The sequence below is a fragment of the Scyliorhinus torazame genome, chromosome 29 (genome assembly GCF_047496885.1).
Source record: "Scyliorhinus torazame isolate Kashiwa2021f chromosome 29, sScyTor2.1, whole genome shotgun sequence".
NCBI lineage: Eukaryota > Metazoa > Chordata > Chondrichthyes > Carcharhiniformes > Scyliorhinidae > Scyliorhinus > Scyliorhinus torazame.
This window is the reverse complement of record NC_092735.1, coordinates 4865532-4882903: the sequence shown is the minus strand read 5'-3', so window position 1 is coordinate 4882903 and position 17372 is coordinate 4865532. Positions and strand designations below refer to the sequence as shown.

Sequence of the window (17372 nt, the reverse complement as noted above, 5' to 3'; positions counted from 1 at the left end):
GTTAAAATGTCAAAATAAAAAGGAGGCATTACTAAGCTCCTGCGAATCACTTCGGATTTTTATATGTTGTATAAGTTGTTTTTTTGCATGCCTTAATACCATACCCACAGGATCAGGGAAGAACTCTCTACAGTTTACAACAGAGAAAATGCCATTTTTCTGAGACCTGGTTTAATCACAACTTGTCCAAATTCAAACATCTTGGCCTGCCAAATTCATGCCTTGCTGTTAAATTCACTGTATTACCAAACACTCCGCTGAATCAGATGGCTTGCAACCTTGGCCTCTTGCTTGATCTCAAATTGAGCGTTCATCTTTTAACATCCTATCCACCAACGTGGATAGTGACCACAATTCTGTGACTTTCATTTTAGTTATGGAGATGGATAGGTGCGTGCAGCAGGGCAAGGTTTACAACTGGGGGAAGGGTAAATACGATGTTGTCAGACAAGAACTGAAGTGTATAAGTTGGGAACATAGGCTGTCAGGGACGGACACAATTGAAATGTGGAACTTGTTCAAGGAACAGATACTACGTGTCCTTGATACGCATGTCCCTGTCAGGCAGGGAAGAGATGGTCGAGTGAGGGAACCATGGTTGACAAGAGAGGTTGAATGTCTTGTTAAGAGGAAGAAGGAGACTTGTGTAAGGCTGAGGAAACAAGGTTCAGACAGGGCACTGGAGGGATACAAGATAGCCAGGAGAGAACTGAAGAAAGGGATTAGGAGAGCTAAGAGAGGGCATGAACAATCTTTGGCGGGTAGGATCAAGGAAAACCCCAAGGCCTTTCACACATATGAGAGAAAAATGAGAATGACTAGAGCGAGGGTAGGTCTGATCAAGGACAGTAGCGGGAGATTGTGTATTGAGTCTGAAGAGATAGGAGAGGTCTTGAACGAGTACTTTTCTTCAGTATTTACGAATGAGAGGGGCCATATTGTTGGAGAGGACAGTGTGAAACAGACTGGTGAGCTCGAGGAGATACTTACATAGAACATAAGAACATAGAACGATACAGCGCAGTACAGGCCCTTCGGCCCACGATGTTGCACCGACATGGGAAGTCAAAAAACAAAAGCCATCTAACCTACACTATGCCATTATCATCCATATGCTTATCCAATAAACTTTTAAATGCCCTCAATGTTGGCGAGTTCACTACTGTTGCAGGTAGGGCATTCCACGGCCTCACCACTCTTTGCGTAAAGAACCTGGGCGAAATTCTCCCCCAACGGCGGGATGTCCGCCGACTGGCGCCAAACAGACGGGCATAGCGCCGGCCCAAAGGTGCGGAAGGCTCCGCATCTTTGGCGGCCTAGCCCCAACATTGAGGGGCTAGGCCGACGCCGGAGGGATTTCCGCCCCGCCAGCTGGCGGAAATGGCGTTTGTTTCCCCGCCAGCTGGCGCGAAAATGCGGCGCATGCGCGGGAGCGTCAGCGGCCGCTGTCAGTTTCCCGCGCATGCGCAGTGGGGAGAGTCTCTTCCGCCTCCGCCATGGTGGAGGCCGTAGCGGAGGCGGAAGGGAAAGAGTGCCCCCACGGCACAGGCCCGCCCGCGGATCGGTGGGCCCTGATCGCGGGCCAGGCCACCGTGGGGGCACCCCCCGGGGTCAGATCGCCCCGCGCCCCCCCCCAGGACCCCGGAGCCCGCCTGGTCCCGCCGGTAAATACCAGGTTTGATTTACGTTGGCGGGACAGGCAATTCCTGGGCGGGACTTCGGCCCATCCCGGCCAGAGAATCCAGCAGGGGGTCCCGCCAACCGGCGCGGCCGGATTCCCGCCCCCGCCCAATCTCCGGGAGCGGAGACTTTGGAGGGGGCGGTATTCACGGCGGCCAACGGCTATTCTCCGACCCGGCGGGGGGGTCAGAGAATGACACCCCCTACCTCTGACCTCTGTCCTATATTTATTACCCCTCAGTTTAAGGCGATGTCCCCTCGTGCTAGCCATTTCCATCCGCGGGAGAACGCTCTCACTGTCCACCCTATCTAACCCCCTGATCATTTTGTATGCCTCTATTAAGTCTCCTCTTAACCTTCTTCTCTCCAACGAAAACAACCTCAAGTCCATCAGCCTTTCCTCATAAGATTTTCCCTCCATACCAGGCAACATCCTGGTAAATCTCCTCTGCACCCGCTCCAAAGCCTCCACGTCCTTCCTATAATGCGGTGACCAGAACTGTACGCAATACTCCAAATGCGGCCGTACCAGAGTTTTGTACAGCTGCAACATGACCTCCCGACTCCGGAACTCAATCCCTCTACCAATAAAGGCCAACACTCCATAGGCCTTCTTCACAACCCTATCAACCTGGGTGGCAACTTTCAGGGATCTATGTACATGGACACCGAGATCTCTCTGCTCATCCACACTTCCAAGAACTTTACCATTAGCCAAATATTCCGCATTCCTGATATTCCTTCCAAAGTGAATCATCTCACACTTCTCTACATTAAACTCCATTTGCCACCTCTCAGCCCAGCTCTGCAGCTTATCTATGTCCCTCTGTAACCTGCAACATCCTTCCGCACTGTCGACAACACCACCAACTTTAGTGTCGTCTGCAAATTTACTCACCCACCCTTCTGCGCCCTCCTCTAGGTCATTTATAAAAATGACAAACAGCAACGGCCCCAGAACAGATCCTTGTGGTACGCCACTTGTAACTGAACTCCATTCTGAACATTTCCCATCAACCACCATCCTATGTCTTCTTTCAGCTAGCCAATTTCTGATCCACATCTCTAAATCACCCTCAATCCCCAGCCTCCGTATTTTCTGCAATAGCCTACCGTGGGGAACCTTATCAAACGCTTTACTGAAATCCATGTACACCACATCAACTGCTCTACCCTCGTCTACCTGTTCAGTCACCTTCTCAAAGAAAGTCACCTTCTCAAAGAAACTTGTTAGGAAGGAAGATGTGTTGGGCATTTTGAAAAACTTGAGGATAGACAAGTCCCCCGGGCCTGACGGGATATATCCAAGGATTCTATGGGAAGCAAGAGATGAAATTGCAGAGCTATTGGCAATTATCTTTACGTCCTCACTGTCAACAGGGGTGGTACGAGGGGATTGGAGAGTGGCGAATGCCGTGCCCCTGTTAAAAAAAGGGACTAGGGATAACCCTGGGAATTACAGGCCAGTTAGTCTTACTTCGGTGGTAGGCAAAGTAATGGAAAGGGTACTGAGGGATAGGATTTCTGAGCATCTGGAAAGACACTGCTTGATGAGGGATAGTCAGCACGGATTTGTGAGGGGTAGGTCTTGCCTCCAAGTCTTATTGAATTCTTTGAGGAGGTAGTAAGGAGGCATGGGATAGTGGGAAATTTGGCCAGTTGGATAACGAACTGGCTAACCGATAGATGTCAGAGAGTGGTGGTGGATGGCAAATATTCAGCCTGGAGCCCAGTTACCAGTGGCGTACCGCAGGGATCAGTTCTGGGTCCTCTGCCGTTTGTGATTTTCATTAATGACTTGGATGAGGGAGTTGAAGGATGGGTCAGTAAATTTGCAGACCATACAAAGATTGGTGGAGTTGTGGATAGTCAGGAGGCTGTTGGCGGCTGCAAAGAGACATAGATAAGATGCAGAGCTGGGCTGAGAAGTGGCAGATGGAGTTTAACCCTGAAAAGTGTGAGGTTGTCCATTTTGGAAGGACAAATATGAATGCGGAATACAGGGTTAACGGTAGGGTTCTTGGCAATGTGGAGGAGCAGAAAGATCTTGGGGTCTAGTTCATAGATCTTTGAAAGTTGCCCTCAAGTGGATAGAGCTGTGAAGAAGGCCTATGGTGTGCTAGCATTCATTAGCAGAGGGATTGAATTTAAGAGCCGTGAGGTGATGATGCAGCTGTACAAAACTTTGGTAAGGCCACATTTGGAGTACTGTGTGCAGTTCTAGTCGCCTCATTTTAGGAAGGATGTGGAAGCTCTGGAAAAGGTGCAAAGGAGATTTACCAGGGTGTTGCATGGAATGGAGAGTAGGTCTTACGAGGAAAGGTTGAGGGTGCTAGGCCTTTTCTCATTAGAACGGAGAAGGATGAGGGGAGACTTGATAGAGGTTTAAGATGATCAGGGGAATAGATAGAGTAGACAGTCAGAGACTTTTTTCCCGGGTAGAACAAACCATTACAAGGGGACACTGTGGTAGGCTATATTAGGGGTATCGCGGTACCTAGGTGGGATGTACCTTATACTGTAGTATGAGTGGTAGAACCTGCCTGCTGGTTCCGCCCAGCAGGCGGAGCATAAGAGTCTGTGTTTCACCCACAGCAGTCATTCTGTACCGGAGCTGCTGGGGTAACTCCTTGTTCACTAAAGCCTTCAATTGGAGTACAATCTCGCTTCAGCAGTGATTGATCGTGCATCAGACATAAATTTAAAGTGAATGGTGGAAGATATAGGGGGGGGATGTCAGAGGTAGGTCCTTTACCCAGAGAGTAGTGGGGGCATGGAATGCACTGCCTGTGGAAGTGGTTGAGTCGGAAACATTCGGGACCATCAAGCGGCTATTGGATAGGTACGTGGATTACGGTAGAATGATGGGGTGTAGATTAATTTGGTCTTAATCTAGGACAAATGTTCGGCACAACATCGTTGGTCAAAGGGCCTGTTCTGTGCTGTATTTTATATGTTCTATGGCGGGACTGTGTCTGAGGACAGATTGACTAGGTTAGGATTGTTCTCGCTGGAGTTCAAAAGAATGAGGGGACCTCATAGAGACTTATAAAGTTCTAACAGGGCTAGACAGGGTAGATGTTACCTATGGTCCAGAACCAGGGGTCACAGTCTGAGGAGTTCTCCCAGGGAGCCAGAGAAGACACAGCCAGAGTGAGGCACAGCGATGAGTGAGTTTGGGAGTTTGCAGCTAGGTGTGAATTCAAAGCTGGGTTGGGAGGAGGTGCTTTTTATCCCTGGTAAGTAGTTTTTCTTTTCATTTGTCTAATTTATTTATGTATTTTTTCTTTCGTTTTTGGAATTGTAGTTGTATAAATTAATCTAAGGTTTAAGACAAGGCAGGAGATCTCAGACCCATGTCGTGCTCCTTGTGCGCGATGTGGGAGCTCAGGGACACGTCCACTGTCCCTGGCTCCTTCACGTGCAAGAGGTGTGTCCAGTTGCAGCTCCTGTTAGACCACTTGACGGCTCTGGAGCTGCGGATGGACTCACTTTGGAGCATCCGCAATGCTGAGGACGTTGTGGATAGCACGTTTAGCGAGTTGGTCACACCGCAGGTGAAAGTTACTGAGGGAGATAGAAAATGGGTGACTGAGGAGAGTGTGAAAAGGGAGGTGGCCAATGCAGGATTGAGGGTGTTGTACCTAAATACGCGCAGCATACAGAACAAGGTAAATGAGCTTGTTGTGCACATTGAAATTGGCCGGTACGATGTTGTGGGCATCACAGAGACGTGGCTGCAAGGGGATCAGGGCTGGGATCTAAATATCCAAGGATATATGTCCTATAGAAAGGCCAGGCACATGGGCAAAGGGGGCGTGGTTGAATTGTTAGTAAGGAATGAAGTTAAATCGATAGTAAGGAGCGATATAGGATCAGAAGGCATAGAATCTCTGTGCGTAGAGTTAAGGAATCGCAAAGGTAAAAAGACCCTGATGGGAGTTATGTACAGGCCCCCTAGCAGTAGTCAGGATGTGGGGCAGAAATTAAATCAGGAGAAATGAAAAATGAAATGAATTAGGTACATGGATTACGGGAAAATGATATAGTGTAGATTTATTTGTTCTTAAGGGCAGCACGGTAGCATTGTGGATAGCACAATTGCTTCACAGATCCATGGTCCCAGGTTCGATTCCGGCTTGGGTCATTGTCTGTGCGGAGTCTGCACGTCCTCCCCGTGTCTGCGTGGGTTTCCTCCGGGTGCTCCGGTTTCCTCCCACAGTCCAAAGATGTGCGGGTTAGGTGAATTGGCCAATGATAAATTGCCCTTAATGTCCAAATTGCCCTTGGTGTTGGGTGGAGGTGTTGAGTTTGGGTAGGGTGCTCTTTCCAAGAGCTGGTGCAGACTCGGGGGGCCGAATGGCCTCCTTCTGCACTGTAAATTCAATGATAATCTATGATTAATCTAGGACAAAGGTTCGGCACAACATCGTGGGCCGAAGGGCCTGTTCTGTGCTGTATTTTCTATGTTCTATGTTCTAAAATCGCTTATTGTCACAAGTAGGCTTCAATGAAGTTACTGTGAAAAGCTCATAGTCGCCACATTCCGGCGCCTGTTCGGGGAGGCTGGTACGGGAATTGAACCGTACTGCTGGCCTGCCTTGGTCTGCTGTAAAAGCCAGCGATTTAGCCCAGTGTGCGAAATCAGCCCCTGGAGATAGAAAAGGTATGTAAAAAAGGCAACATTACAATAATTCTGGGGAACTTCAATATGCAGGTGGACTGGGAAAATCAGGTTGGTAGTGGATCCCAAGAAATGGAATTTGTGGAATGTTTAAGAGATGGTTTTTTGGAGCCTACTAGGGAACAGGCAATTCTGGATTTGGTGATATGTAATGAGGCAGACTTGATTAGGGAACTTAAGGCTCCCTTCGGGAGCAGTGACCACAATATGATAGAATTTACCCTGCAGTTTGAGAGGGAGAAGCTGCAATCAGATGTAACGCTATTACAATTAAATAAGGGTAACTACAAAGACATGAGTGAGGAGCTGGTCAGAGTTGATTGGAGAAAGAGTCTAGCAGGGAAGACAGTGGAACAGCAATGGCAGGGGTTTTTGGGTGTTATTAGGGAGGCACAACAGAAATTCATCCCAAGGAGGAGGAAACATGCTAAGGGGAGGACAAGGCATCGATGGCTGTCGAGGGATGTCAAGGACAGCATAAAGGCTAAAGAAAAAGCATACAAAGTGGCGAGGATTAGTGGGAAACCAGAGGATTGGAAAGCCTTTAAAAGCGAGCAGAGGACAACTAAAAAAAGCAATAAGGGGGGGAGAAGATGAAGTACGAGTGCAAGTCAGCTAGTAATATAAAGGAAGATAGGAAGAGATTTTTTTCAATATATGAAAGGTAAGAGAGGCAAAAATAGACATTGGACCACTGGAAAATGTGGCGGGAGAAGTAATAATAGGAAACAAAGAAATGGCAGGCGAACTGAATAGTTCCTTTGCATCAGTCTTCACGGTGGAAGACGCCAGTGGGATGCCCAAGCTTCAGGAGAACCAGGGGGCAGAGGTGAGTGCAGTGGCCATTTCGAAGAAGGTTCTGGGGAAACTGAAAGGTCGGAAGGTGGAAAAGTCACCTGGACCAGATGGGCTACACCCCAGGGTCCTAAAAGAGATAGCTGAGGAAATTGTGGGGGCATTAGTGATGATCTTTCAGGAATCACTGGAGGCAGGAAGGGTCCCAGAGGACTGGAAGGTGGCTAATGTAATGCCACTGTTTAAGAAGGGAGGGAGGCAGAAGACGGGAAATTATAGGCCGGTTAGCCTGACTTCGGTCATTGGGAAGATTTTAGAGTCTGTTATTAAAGATGAGATCGCGGGGCTTCCGGGTGCGGCGATGACCAGCTGAGTCGCACGTTTCGGCAGCTCCCTGTGAAACGGACTTTTGGGCTCTTGATAGGAGCCCCAACGGCAATTTTGACGGCTAAAAACACTGTGCGGTAAACCAGAAGGGAATCCCCCCTGGATACGGATGGAAAAAGGAGGAGAAAGTGGCCAGATTGCAGTGGATCCTTTAGAACAGCGGCAAGGAAGGCAAGCAAAAACCAAGATGGCGTCGGAAGGTGGCAGTTTAACATGGGGCCCTGAACAACAAGAGTTCTTGAAATGCTGTGTGGAAGAGATCAAAAAGGAAATGAAGAAAGAGCTGTTGGCCCCGATACTACAGGCGATCGAAGGGCTAAAGGAGGAACAAAAGACCCAGGAGCGGGAGCTTCGGGTCGTGAAGGCAAAGGCAGCCGAGAATGAGGACGACATACAGGGCCTGGTGGTGAAGACGGAGACGCAGGAGGCACATCAGAAACGATGTGTGGAAAGGTTGGAGGCACTGGAAAACAACGCAAGGGGGAACAACCTGAGGATTCTTGGTCTTCCTGAAGGTGTGGAGGGAGCGGACGTCGGGGCATATGTGAGCACAATGCTGCACTCGTTAATGGGAGCGGAGGCCCCGGCGGGTCCGTTGGAGGTGGAGGGAGCATACCGAGTGATGGCGCGAGGACCGAGAGCAGGAGAAATTCCCAGAGCCATAGTGGTGAGATTCCTCCGTTTTAAGGATAGAGAAATGGTCCTTAGATGGGCGAAGAAAACTCGGAGCAGTAAATGGGAGAACGCGGTGATCCGCGTTTATCAAGACTGGAGTGCGGAGGTGGCGAGAAGGAGGGCGAGCTTTAATCGGGCCAAGGCGGTGCTTCATAAAAAGATGATAAAATTTGGAATGCTGCAACCGGCAAGACTGTGGGTCACATATCGAGGGAGGCACCACTACTTTGAGACGGCGGATGAAGCGTGGACTTTTATTGTGGAAGAAAAACTGGAATGAGCGGGTTATTAAAAAGAACGTTCGAACAAAGTGGTGGGGCGAATGTGGGGGGCAAAGAGGGGTTTTATGTACTAATCCTGCGATGTGGTAACTTTTCTCTCTCCCACAGGTGGTGATGGGGGGAGGAGGGGAGGTGGAGGAGATGGGGCGTTGGCCATTGGGGGCGGGGCCAAGGGAGAAGCGCGGGCTTGGTTCCCGCGCTATGATAATCATGGCGGGAATAGAGAAGCAGGAAGGAGGGGGCGTCGCACGGTGCGAGCCGAGGTCACGGGGGGAAGCCGAGGTCAGCCAGAGTTTGCTGACTTCTGGGAGCAACATGGGGGGAGTAATTACGCTAGCGGGGGATCTAGCGGGGGGCGGGGGCGGGGGTGGGAGGGGGGAATTACTGGGTTGCTGCTGCTGGGGAGAGGGGGGAGCTGGTATGGGAGAGGATGGGCGGGGGGGCACCGCCTGGGGGAGATACAGCTGCGTGGGAACCGGTTGAGGAGCTGGAAAAAGGTGATGGCTAATCGACAAGGGGGGGGGGGGGGGGGGGGGGGGGGGGGTAGGAAGCCCCCCAACTCGGCTGATCACGTGGACCGTGAGAGGGCTGAACGGGCCGATAAAGAGGGCACGGGTACTCGCACACCTTAAGAAACTTAAGGCAGATGTGGTTATGTTACAGGAAACGCACCTGAAACTGATAGACCAGGTTAGGCTACGCAAAGGATGGGTGGGGCAGGTGTTCCATTCGGGGCTAGATGCGAAAAACAGGGGGGTGGCTATATTAGTGGGGAAGCGGGTAATGTTCGAGGCAAAGACTATAGTGGCAGATAACGGGGGCAGATACGTGATGGTGAGTGGCAAACTACAGGGGGAGAAGGTGGTTTTGGTAAACGTATATGCCCCGAACTGGGATGATGCCAATTTTATGAGGCGGATGCTAGGACGCATTCCGGACCTAGAGATGGGAAAGCTGATAATGGGGGGAGATTTTAATACGGTGTTGGAACCAGGGCTGGATAGGTCGAAGTCCAGGACTGGAAGGAGGCCGGCAGCAGCCAAGGTACTTAAAGATTTTATGGAGCAGATGGGAGGTGTAGACCCGTGGAGATTTAGCAGACCTAGGAGTAAGGAGTTCTCGTTTTTCTCCTATGTCCATAAAGTCTACTCGCGAATAGACTTTTTCGTGCTGGGTAGGGCATTGATCCCGAAGGTGAGGGGAACGGAGTATACGGCTATAGCCATTTCGGATCACGCTCCACACTGGGTGGACTTGGAGATAGGGGAGGAAACAGGAGGGCGCCCACCCTGGAGAATGGACATGGGACTAATGGCAGATGAGGGGGTGTGTCTAAGGGTGAGGGGGTGCATTGAAAAGTACTTGGAACTCAATGATAATGGGGAGGTCCAGGTGGGAGTGGTCTGGGAGGCGTTGAAGGCGGTGGTTAGAGGGGAGCTGATATCAATAAGGGCACATAAAGGGAAGCAGGAGAGTAAGGAATGGGAGCGGTTGCTGCAAGAACTTTTGAGGGTGGACAGACAATATGCGGAAGCACCGGAGGAGGGACTGTACAGGGAAAGGCAAAGGCTACATGTAGAATTTGACTTGCTGACTACAGGCACTGCAGAGGCACAATGGAGGAAGGCACAGGGTGTACAGTACGAATATGGGGAGAAGGCGAGCAGGTTGCTGGCACACCAATTGAGGAAAAGGGGAGCAGCGAGGGAAATAGGGGGAGTGAGGGATGAGGAAGGAGAGATGGAGCGGGGAGCAGAGAGAGTGAATGGAGTGTTCAAGACATTTTATAAAAAATTATATGAAGCTCAACCCCCGGATGGGAGGGAGAGAATGATGGGCTTCTTGGATCGGCTGGAATTTCCCAAGGTGGAAGAGCAGGAAAGGGTGGGACTGGGAGCACAGATCGAGGTAGAAGAAGTGGTGAAAGGAATTAGGAGCATGCAGGCGGGAAAGGCCCCGGGACCGGATGGATTCCCAGTCGAATTCTATAGAAAATATGTGGACTTGCTCGCCCCGGTACTGATGAGGACCTTTAATGAGGCAAAGGAAAGGGGACAACTGCCCCCGACTATGTCTGAAGCAACGATATCGCTTCTCTTAAAGAAGGAAAAGGACCCGCTACAATGCGGGTCCTATAGACCAATTTCCCTCCTAAATGTAGACGCCAAGGTCCTGGCCAAGGTAATGGCAATGAGAATAGAGGAATGTGTCCCGGGGGTGGTCCACGAGGACCAAACTGGGTTTGTGAAGGGGAGACAGCTGAACACGAATATACGGAGGTTGTTAGGGGTAATGATGATGGCCCCACCAGAGGGAGAAACGGAGATAGTAGTGGCGATGGATGCCGAGAAAGCATTTGATAGAGTGGAGTGGGATTATTTGTGGGAGGTGTTGAGGAGATTTGGTTTTGGAGAGGGGTATGTTAGATGGGTGCAGCTGTTGTATAGGGCCCCAGTGGCGAGCGTGGTCACGAATGGACGGGGATCTGCATATTTTCGGCTCCATAGAGGGACAAGGCAGGGATGCCCTCTGTCCCCATTATTGTTTGCACTGGCGATTGAGCCCCTGGCGATAGCGTTGAGGGGTTCCAAGAAGTGGAGGGGAGTACTTAGGGGAGGAGAAGAGCACCGGGTATCTTTGTATGCGGACGATTTGCTACTATACGTGGCGGACCCGGCGGAGGGGATGCCAGAAATAATGCGGATACTTGGGGAGTTTGGGGATTTTTCAGGGTATAAATTGAACATGGGGAAGAGTGAGCTGTTTGTGGTGCATCCAGGGGAGCAGAGTAGAGAAATAGAGGATCTACCGTTGAGGAAGGTAACAAGGGACTTTCGTTACCTGGGGATCCAGATAGCTAAGAATTGGGGCACATTGCATAAGTTAAATTTAACGCGGTTGGTGGAACAGATGGAGGAGGATTTCAAGAGATGGGATATGGTATCCCTGTCAATGGCAGGGAGGGTGCAGGCGGTTAAGATGGTGGTCCTCCCGAGATTCCTCTTTGTGTTTCAGTGCCTCCCGGTGGTGATCACGAAGGCTTTTTTTAAAAGGATTGAAAAGAGCATCATGGGTTTTGTGTGGGCCGGGAAGACCCCGAGAGTGAGGAAGGGATTCTTACAGCGTAACAGGGATAGGGGGGGGCTGGCACTACTGAGCCTAAGTGAGTATTATTGGGCCGCTAATATTTCAATGGTGAGTAAGTGGATGGGAGAGGAGGAGGGAGCGGCGTGGAAGAGTTAGAGAGGGCGTCCTGTAGGGGGACTAGCCTACAGGCTATGGTGACAGCCCCATTGCCGTTCTCACCGAGGAACTACACCACAAGCCCGGTGGTGGTGGCTACACTGAAGATTTGGGGACAGTGGAGACGGCATAAGGGAAAGACTGGAGCCTTGGGGGGGTCCCCGATAAGAAACAACCATAGGTTTGCCCCGGGGGGAATGGATGGGGGATATGGAATGTGGCAAAGAGCAGGAATAACGCAACTGAAAGATCTGTTTGTGGATGGGAAGTTCGCGAGTCTGGGAGCGCTGACCGAGAAATATGGGTTGCCCCAAGGGAATGCATTCAGGTATATGCAACTGAGGGCTTTTGCGAGGCAACAGGTGAGGGAATTCCCGCAGCTCCCGACACAAGAGGTGCAGGACAGAGTGATCTCAAAGACATGGGTGGGGGATGGTAAGGTGTCAGATATATATAGGGAAATGAGGGACGAAGGGGAGACTATGGTAGATGAACTAAAAGGGAAATGGGAAGAAGAGCTGGGGGAGGAGATCGAGGAGGGGCTGTGGGCAGATGCCCTAAGCAGGGTAAACTCGTCGTCCTCGTGTGCCAGGCTAAGCCTGATTCAGTTTAAGGTATTACACAGGGCACATATGACTGGAGCACGGCTCAGTAAATTTTTTGGGGTGGAGGATAGGTGTGCGAGGTGCTCGAGAAGCCCAGCGAATCATACCCATATGTTTTGGTCATGCCCGGCACTACAGGGGTTTTGGATGGGGGTGACAAAGGTGCTTTCAAAAGTAGTAGGAGTCCGGGTCGAACCAAGCTGGGGGTTGGCTATATTTGGGGTTGCACAAGAGCCGGGAGTGCAGGAGGCGAGAGAGGCCGATGTTTTGGCCTTTGCGTCCCTAGTAGCCCGGCGCAGGATATTGCTAATGTGGAAAGAAGCCAAGCCCCCGGGGGTGGAGACCTGGATAAATGACATGGCGGGGTTTATAAAGCTAGAGCGGATTAAGTTCGTCCTAAGGGGGTCGGCTCAAGGGTTCACCAGGCGGTGGCAACCGTTCGTCGAATACCTCGCAGAAAGATAGACGGAATGGGAAAAAGGCAGCAGCAGCAGCCCAGGATCGGGGGGGGGGGGGGGGGGGGGGGGGGGGGGGGGGGGGGGGGAGGAGAGAGAGGAACCAGAAGGACTCTCAGGGTTGTTAATATATACTGTATAGTATGTATAGGTCGTTGCTACAGATAATTATATATTGGACTGTTAAATTATATTTTTGGAGAGTGTTACTTGTGATAAGGCAGTTGCCAATTAGGGCTAGTTTTCATTTTTGTTATTTATTATTTATTCATTTTTTGTTTATAAAATAGGTCATTGTTATTTGTGTTGTTATAATATTGTGTAAAGGATGCACAATGTACTGTGTTGGTTGACCAAAAATTTTCAATAAAATATTTAATAAAAAAAAAAGATGAGATCGCGAAGCACTTAGAAGTGCTTGGTAAAATAGGACTGAGTCAGCATGGCGTTGTCAAAGGGAGGTCGTGTCTGACAAATCTGTTAGAGTTCTTGGAGGAGGTAACAAGCAAGTCAGACAAAGGAGAACCAGTGGATGTGATTTATTTAGATTTCCACAAGGCCTTTGACAAGGTGCCGCATAGGAGACTGTTAAATAAGTTAAGAGTTTATGGTGTTCAGGGTAAACTCCTGGCATGGATAGAGGATTGGCTGACTGGCAGAAGGCAAAGAGTGGGGATCAAGGGGGCTTTTTCAGGATGGCAGCCGGTGACTCGTGGTGTGCCTCAGGGATCTGTGCTGGGACCACAACTTTTTACAATATATATTAATGATCTGGAAGAAGGTACTGAAGGCACTGTTGCTAAGTTTGCAGATGATACAAAGATCTGTAGAGGGACAGGTAGTATTGAGGAAGCAACGAGGCTGCAGAAGGACTTGGACAAGCTAGGAAAGTGGGCTGTTATGTGCCAGGGTTTAGAGAACCCCAAAGTGTATGATGGAGTTCACCTGACCCACAACTTTTAATAGATTGTGGTATGGGGAGCACACGGCCCACTCTACAGGTGTGGTACAGCAGAAATGGAAAAGTATTTTTTTAAGCAAAACAATGTTTATTCTATGAACTCAACACCTTTTTAAAACATAGTGAACATCTTAGCAACCATTAATTCAAATACGACCCCCAAAGAATACAACACTAAGTAATCCGTAAGCTGTCCTTTTAACATCCAGAAGACTTTAAAAAAAAACCTTTAAACTATTTTCTAAATGGGGAAATGCTTCGGGAAAGCAGAAGCACAAAGGGACTTGGGAATCCTTGTTCACAATTCTCTTAAGGTTAATCTGCAGGTTCAGTCGGCAGTTAAGAAGACAAATGCAATGTTAGCATTCATGTCAAGAGGGCTAGAATACAAGACCAGGGATGTACTTCTGAGGGTGCATAAGGCTCTGGTCAGACCCCATTTGGAATATTGTGAGCAGTTTTGGGCCCCATATCTAAGGAAGGATGTGCTGCCCTTGGAAGGGTCCAGAGGAGGTTCACAAGCATGATCCCTGGAATGAAGAACTTGTCGTATGAGGAACATTTGAGGACTCTGGGTCTGTACTCGTTGGAGTTTAGAAGGATGAGGGGGGATCTTATTGAAACTTACAAGATACTGCGATGCCTGGATAGAGTGGACGTGGAGAGGATGTTTCCATTTGTAGGAAAAACTACAACCAGAGGACACCATCTCAGATTAAAGGGACGATCCTTTAAAACAGAGATGAGGAGGAGTTTCTTCAGCCAGAGGGTGGTGAATCTGTAGAACTCTTTGCCGCAGAAGGCTGTGGAGGGCAAATCACTGAGTGTCTTTAAGACAGAGATAGATAGGTTCTTGATTAATAAGGGGATCAGGGGTTATGGGGAGAAGGCAGTAGAATGGGGATGAGATAATATCAGCCATGATTGAATGGCGGAGCAGACTCGATGGGCCGAGTGGCCTAATTCTGCTCCTGTGTCTTATGTATTCAGGGTAAACCATTTCGGACAGAGCGGAGGAACCGTTTCTTAACATAAAGAGTGGTGAGCCTGTGGAATTCATTACCACAGGAAGTAGTTGATGCTAAAACACGGAATATATTCAAGAGGCGGCTGGATATAGCACTTGGGGAGAATAGGATCAAAGGAGAAAGCAGGATTAGGCTATTGAGTTGGATGATCAGCCATGATCGTAATGAATGGCGGAGCAGGCTCGAAGGGCCAAAAGGCCTCCTCCTGCTCCTATCTTCTATGTATCTATGGATCTGTGACACAAAGTCAACTAGGACTTTAATTTAATTCATTGCCTTCAATATGGTGTCCTGAAATTCCACCTTCCTCCCAAAAAGAAAAAACAACAATCTGAACTATACTTCTCAGGATCATCTTACATACCTCCAGGTTCAGCCCGAATGGTCCCCTTGATATAATTAGCAGAGAAAACCGGCTGCTCGATAGAACACCCTTTCACAAGGTAGAAGGGCATCATGAATGACTGCATAGGGTCCTTCCCTTTTGACAGAAAAATCATCTGAAACAAAAAGCTAAGGATTTAGCAAAGACCTGGAGCTCATGACTTTGCTCTTAAGCTTTTCAGCAGCTTTATGCAAATATCACTGAGCACGTTGAAGACAGAAATCGATAGATTTCCGAAGACTGATGACACTGAGGGATATGGGTATAGCGAGAAAGTGACATTGAGGTAGATGATCCAACCATGCGGCAGCGAATAGCGGAGCAGGCTCGACAGGCCGACTCCTGTTCCTACATATCTACTCAAATCTAGGAAACAGAAATGGAATGGAGTTCATTCTGTCATTTAGATCTCGGTTCAGGATCCATTGCAAAGACAAACGATCAGGTTCGGCTGTGGTTGAATAATGTACTAACATTTGCTACCTAGGTTTAGGCTCCAAGAATGGGGGCTTCAGTAATATACTGGTTACCTGTAAGCATCTAGCATCAATGTCAAGGGCCCGACACCTTTACATTGTTTCCATTACAAAAATAGTGAACACAAGAAACTTCAAATGTTCAAAAAAAACTCCATGTCCAAGTTTCTCTCCCCCTCTCCTGGAGGCCCAAGTGCATGTTGGGTACAGTATCCAAGATATCATAGAATTTTTTAAAAATCATACACTTTACAGTGCAGGAGGCCATTCGCCCCATCGAGTCTGCACTGGCCCTTGGAAAGAGCACCCCACTTGAGCCCACGCCTCCACCCTATCCCTGTAACCCGGCAACCCCACCCAACCTTTTTGGACACTACGGGACAATTTAGCATGGCCAATCACCGAACCTGCACATCTTTGGACGGTGGGATAAAACCTGAGCACCCAGAGGAAACCCACACAGACACGGGGCGAACGTGCAGACTCCAAACAGGCAGTGACCCAAGCCGGGATTCGAACCTGGGACCCTGGAGCTGTGAAGCAACTATGCTAACCACTGTGCTACTGTGCTGCCCTTGAAGATGCTGGCAGCTCTCCAGTACTTTGCCCAAGTGCCCATTCCTCTAGCCTAGACAGAGCGTACTGGGGATATATCTTTTGACTTTCATAATCAAATGCAATTTAATTTTTTTCAAAAACAAACTAAAAATTCATTAAAATTTTAATTGTAATAACCCCTTCCCATATACGAGTAATCATACAAAGGACTAAAAAAGGAATTTGTTCACATTTAAGCACATGGATGGTAAGCATCTCAGCTGATTCGGATCCTGTCCGAATCCTGTCTCCCCCTCCCACGTTTGTGCGTGTGCACGTGCGAGCGCATGTGTGCGCACGTGCGTGTTTGTATGTTTGTGTGCGTTACATAGATACATAGAACATACAGTGCAGAAGGAGGCCATTCGGCCCATCGGGTCTGCACCGACGCACTTAAGCCCTTACTTCCACCCTATCCCCAAACCCAATAACCCTTTCCTAACCTTTTTTGGACGCTAAGGGCAATTTATCATGGCCAATCCACCTAACCTGCAGGTCTTTGGACTGCGGGAGGAAACCGGAACACCCGGAGGAAACCCACGCACGTGTTTGTGCATGTGCGTGTTTTAGTGTGGGCATGTTTGTGTGTGTGCGTGCGCGCATGTGCTTTTGTGTGTGTGCGTGTGCGTGTTGGAGAGTGTGCGTGTGCTACCCAGCAGAGATCACTGATCACTGGACTGAATCTCATCTTAAGTTTTCGTTACGTTGGATTTAAATTAAATTATTGCTGAAGTGAGTGATAGTTGGTGCGGATGCGAGCTGCATGAACTGGATCAGAACTGCTCAAAATGTGCTTTTATGTAGCAAAACCAGTTTATTTATGAAAAAGACCTTACCCTGTAAGGGGTCAAATATAACGTCCCCTTCTTGGTCCCCTTAAAGAAATCAGACTTAGCAGTCATATCACTGAATGAGAGCTCCACATCTTTGCACTCCTTTAAAAAGCTGCAAAACAAGATAAGGATGAACACAGTGAATCCAATAAACATCACAGGGAAATGAAAGAATTACTTTATTCCCCCGCCCCCAAACTAAACTGATCTATCCACCCGACTTCCCCCCTCAAACTAAATTGATCTATCTGCCTCACTTCCCCTTCAAACTAAACTGATCTATCTGC

At 49.0% G+C, this 17372-nt stretch overlaps 1 protein-coding gene across 1 annotated transcript in view; it reads right to left on the bottom strand.

Annotated features, from left to right (window-relative positions):
* Positions 1-17372, bottom strand: part of LOC140403817 (WW domain-binding protein 2-like) — a 76592-nt gene that overhangs the window by 48662 nt on the left and 10558 nt on the right. The window contains exons 2-3 of the mRNA XM_072491979.1: positions 17089-17197; positions 15159-15294 (exon numbers count right to left, since the gene is read on the bottom strand). Of these exons, the coding sequence (XP_072348080.1) occupies positions 15159-15294; positions 17089-17197 (245 nt within the window). The remainder of the gene's footprint in view (positions 1-15158; positions 15295-17088; positions 17198-17372) is intronic.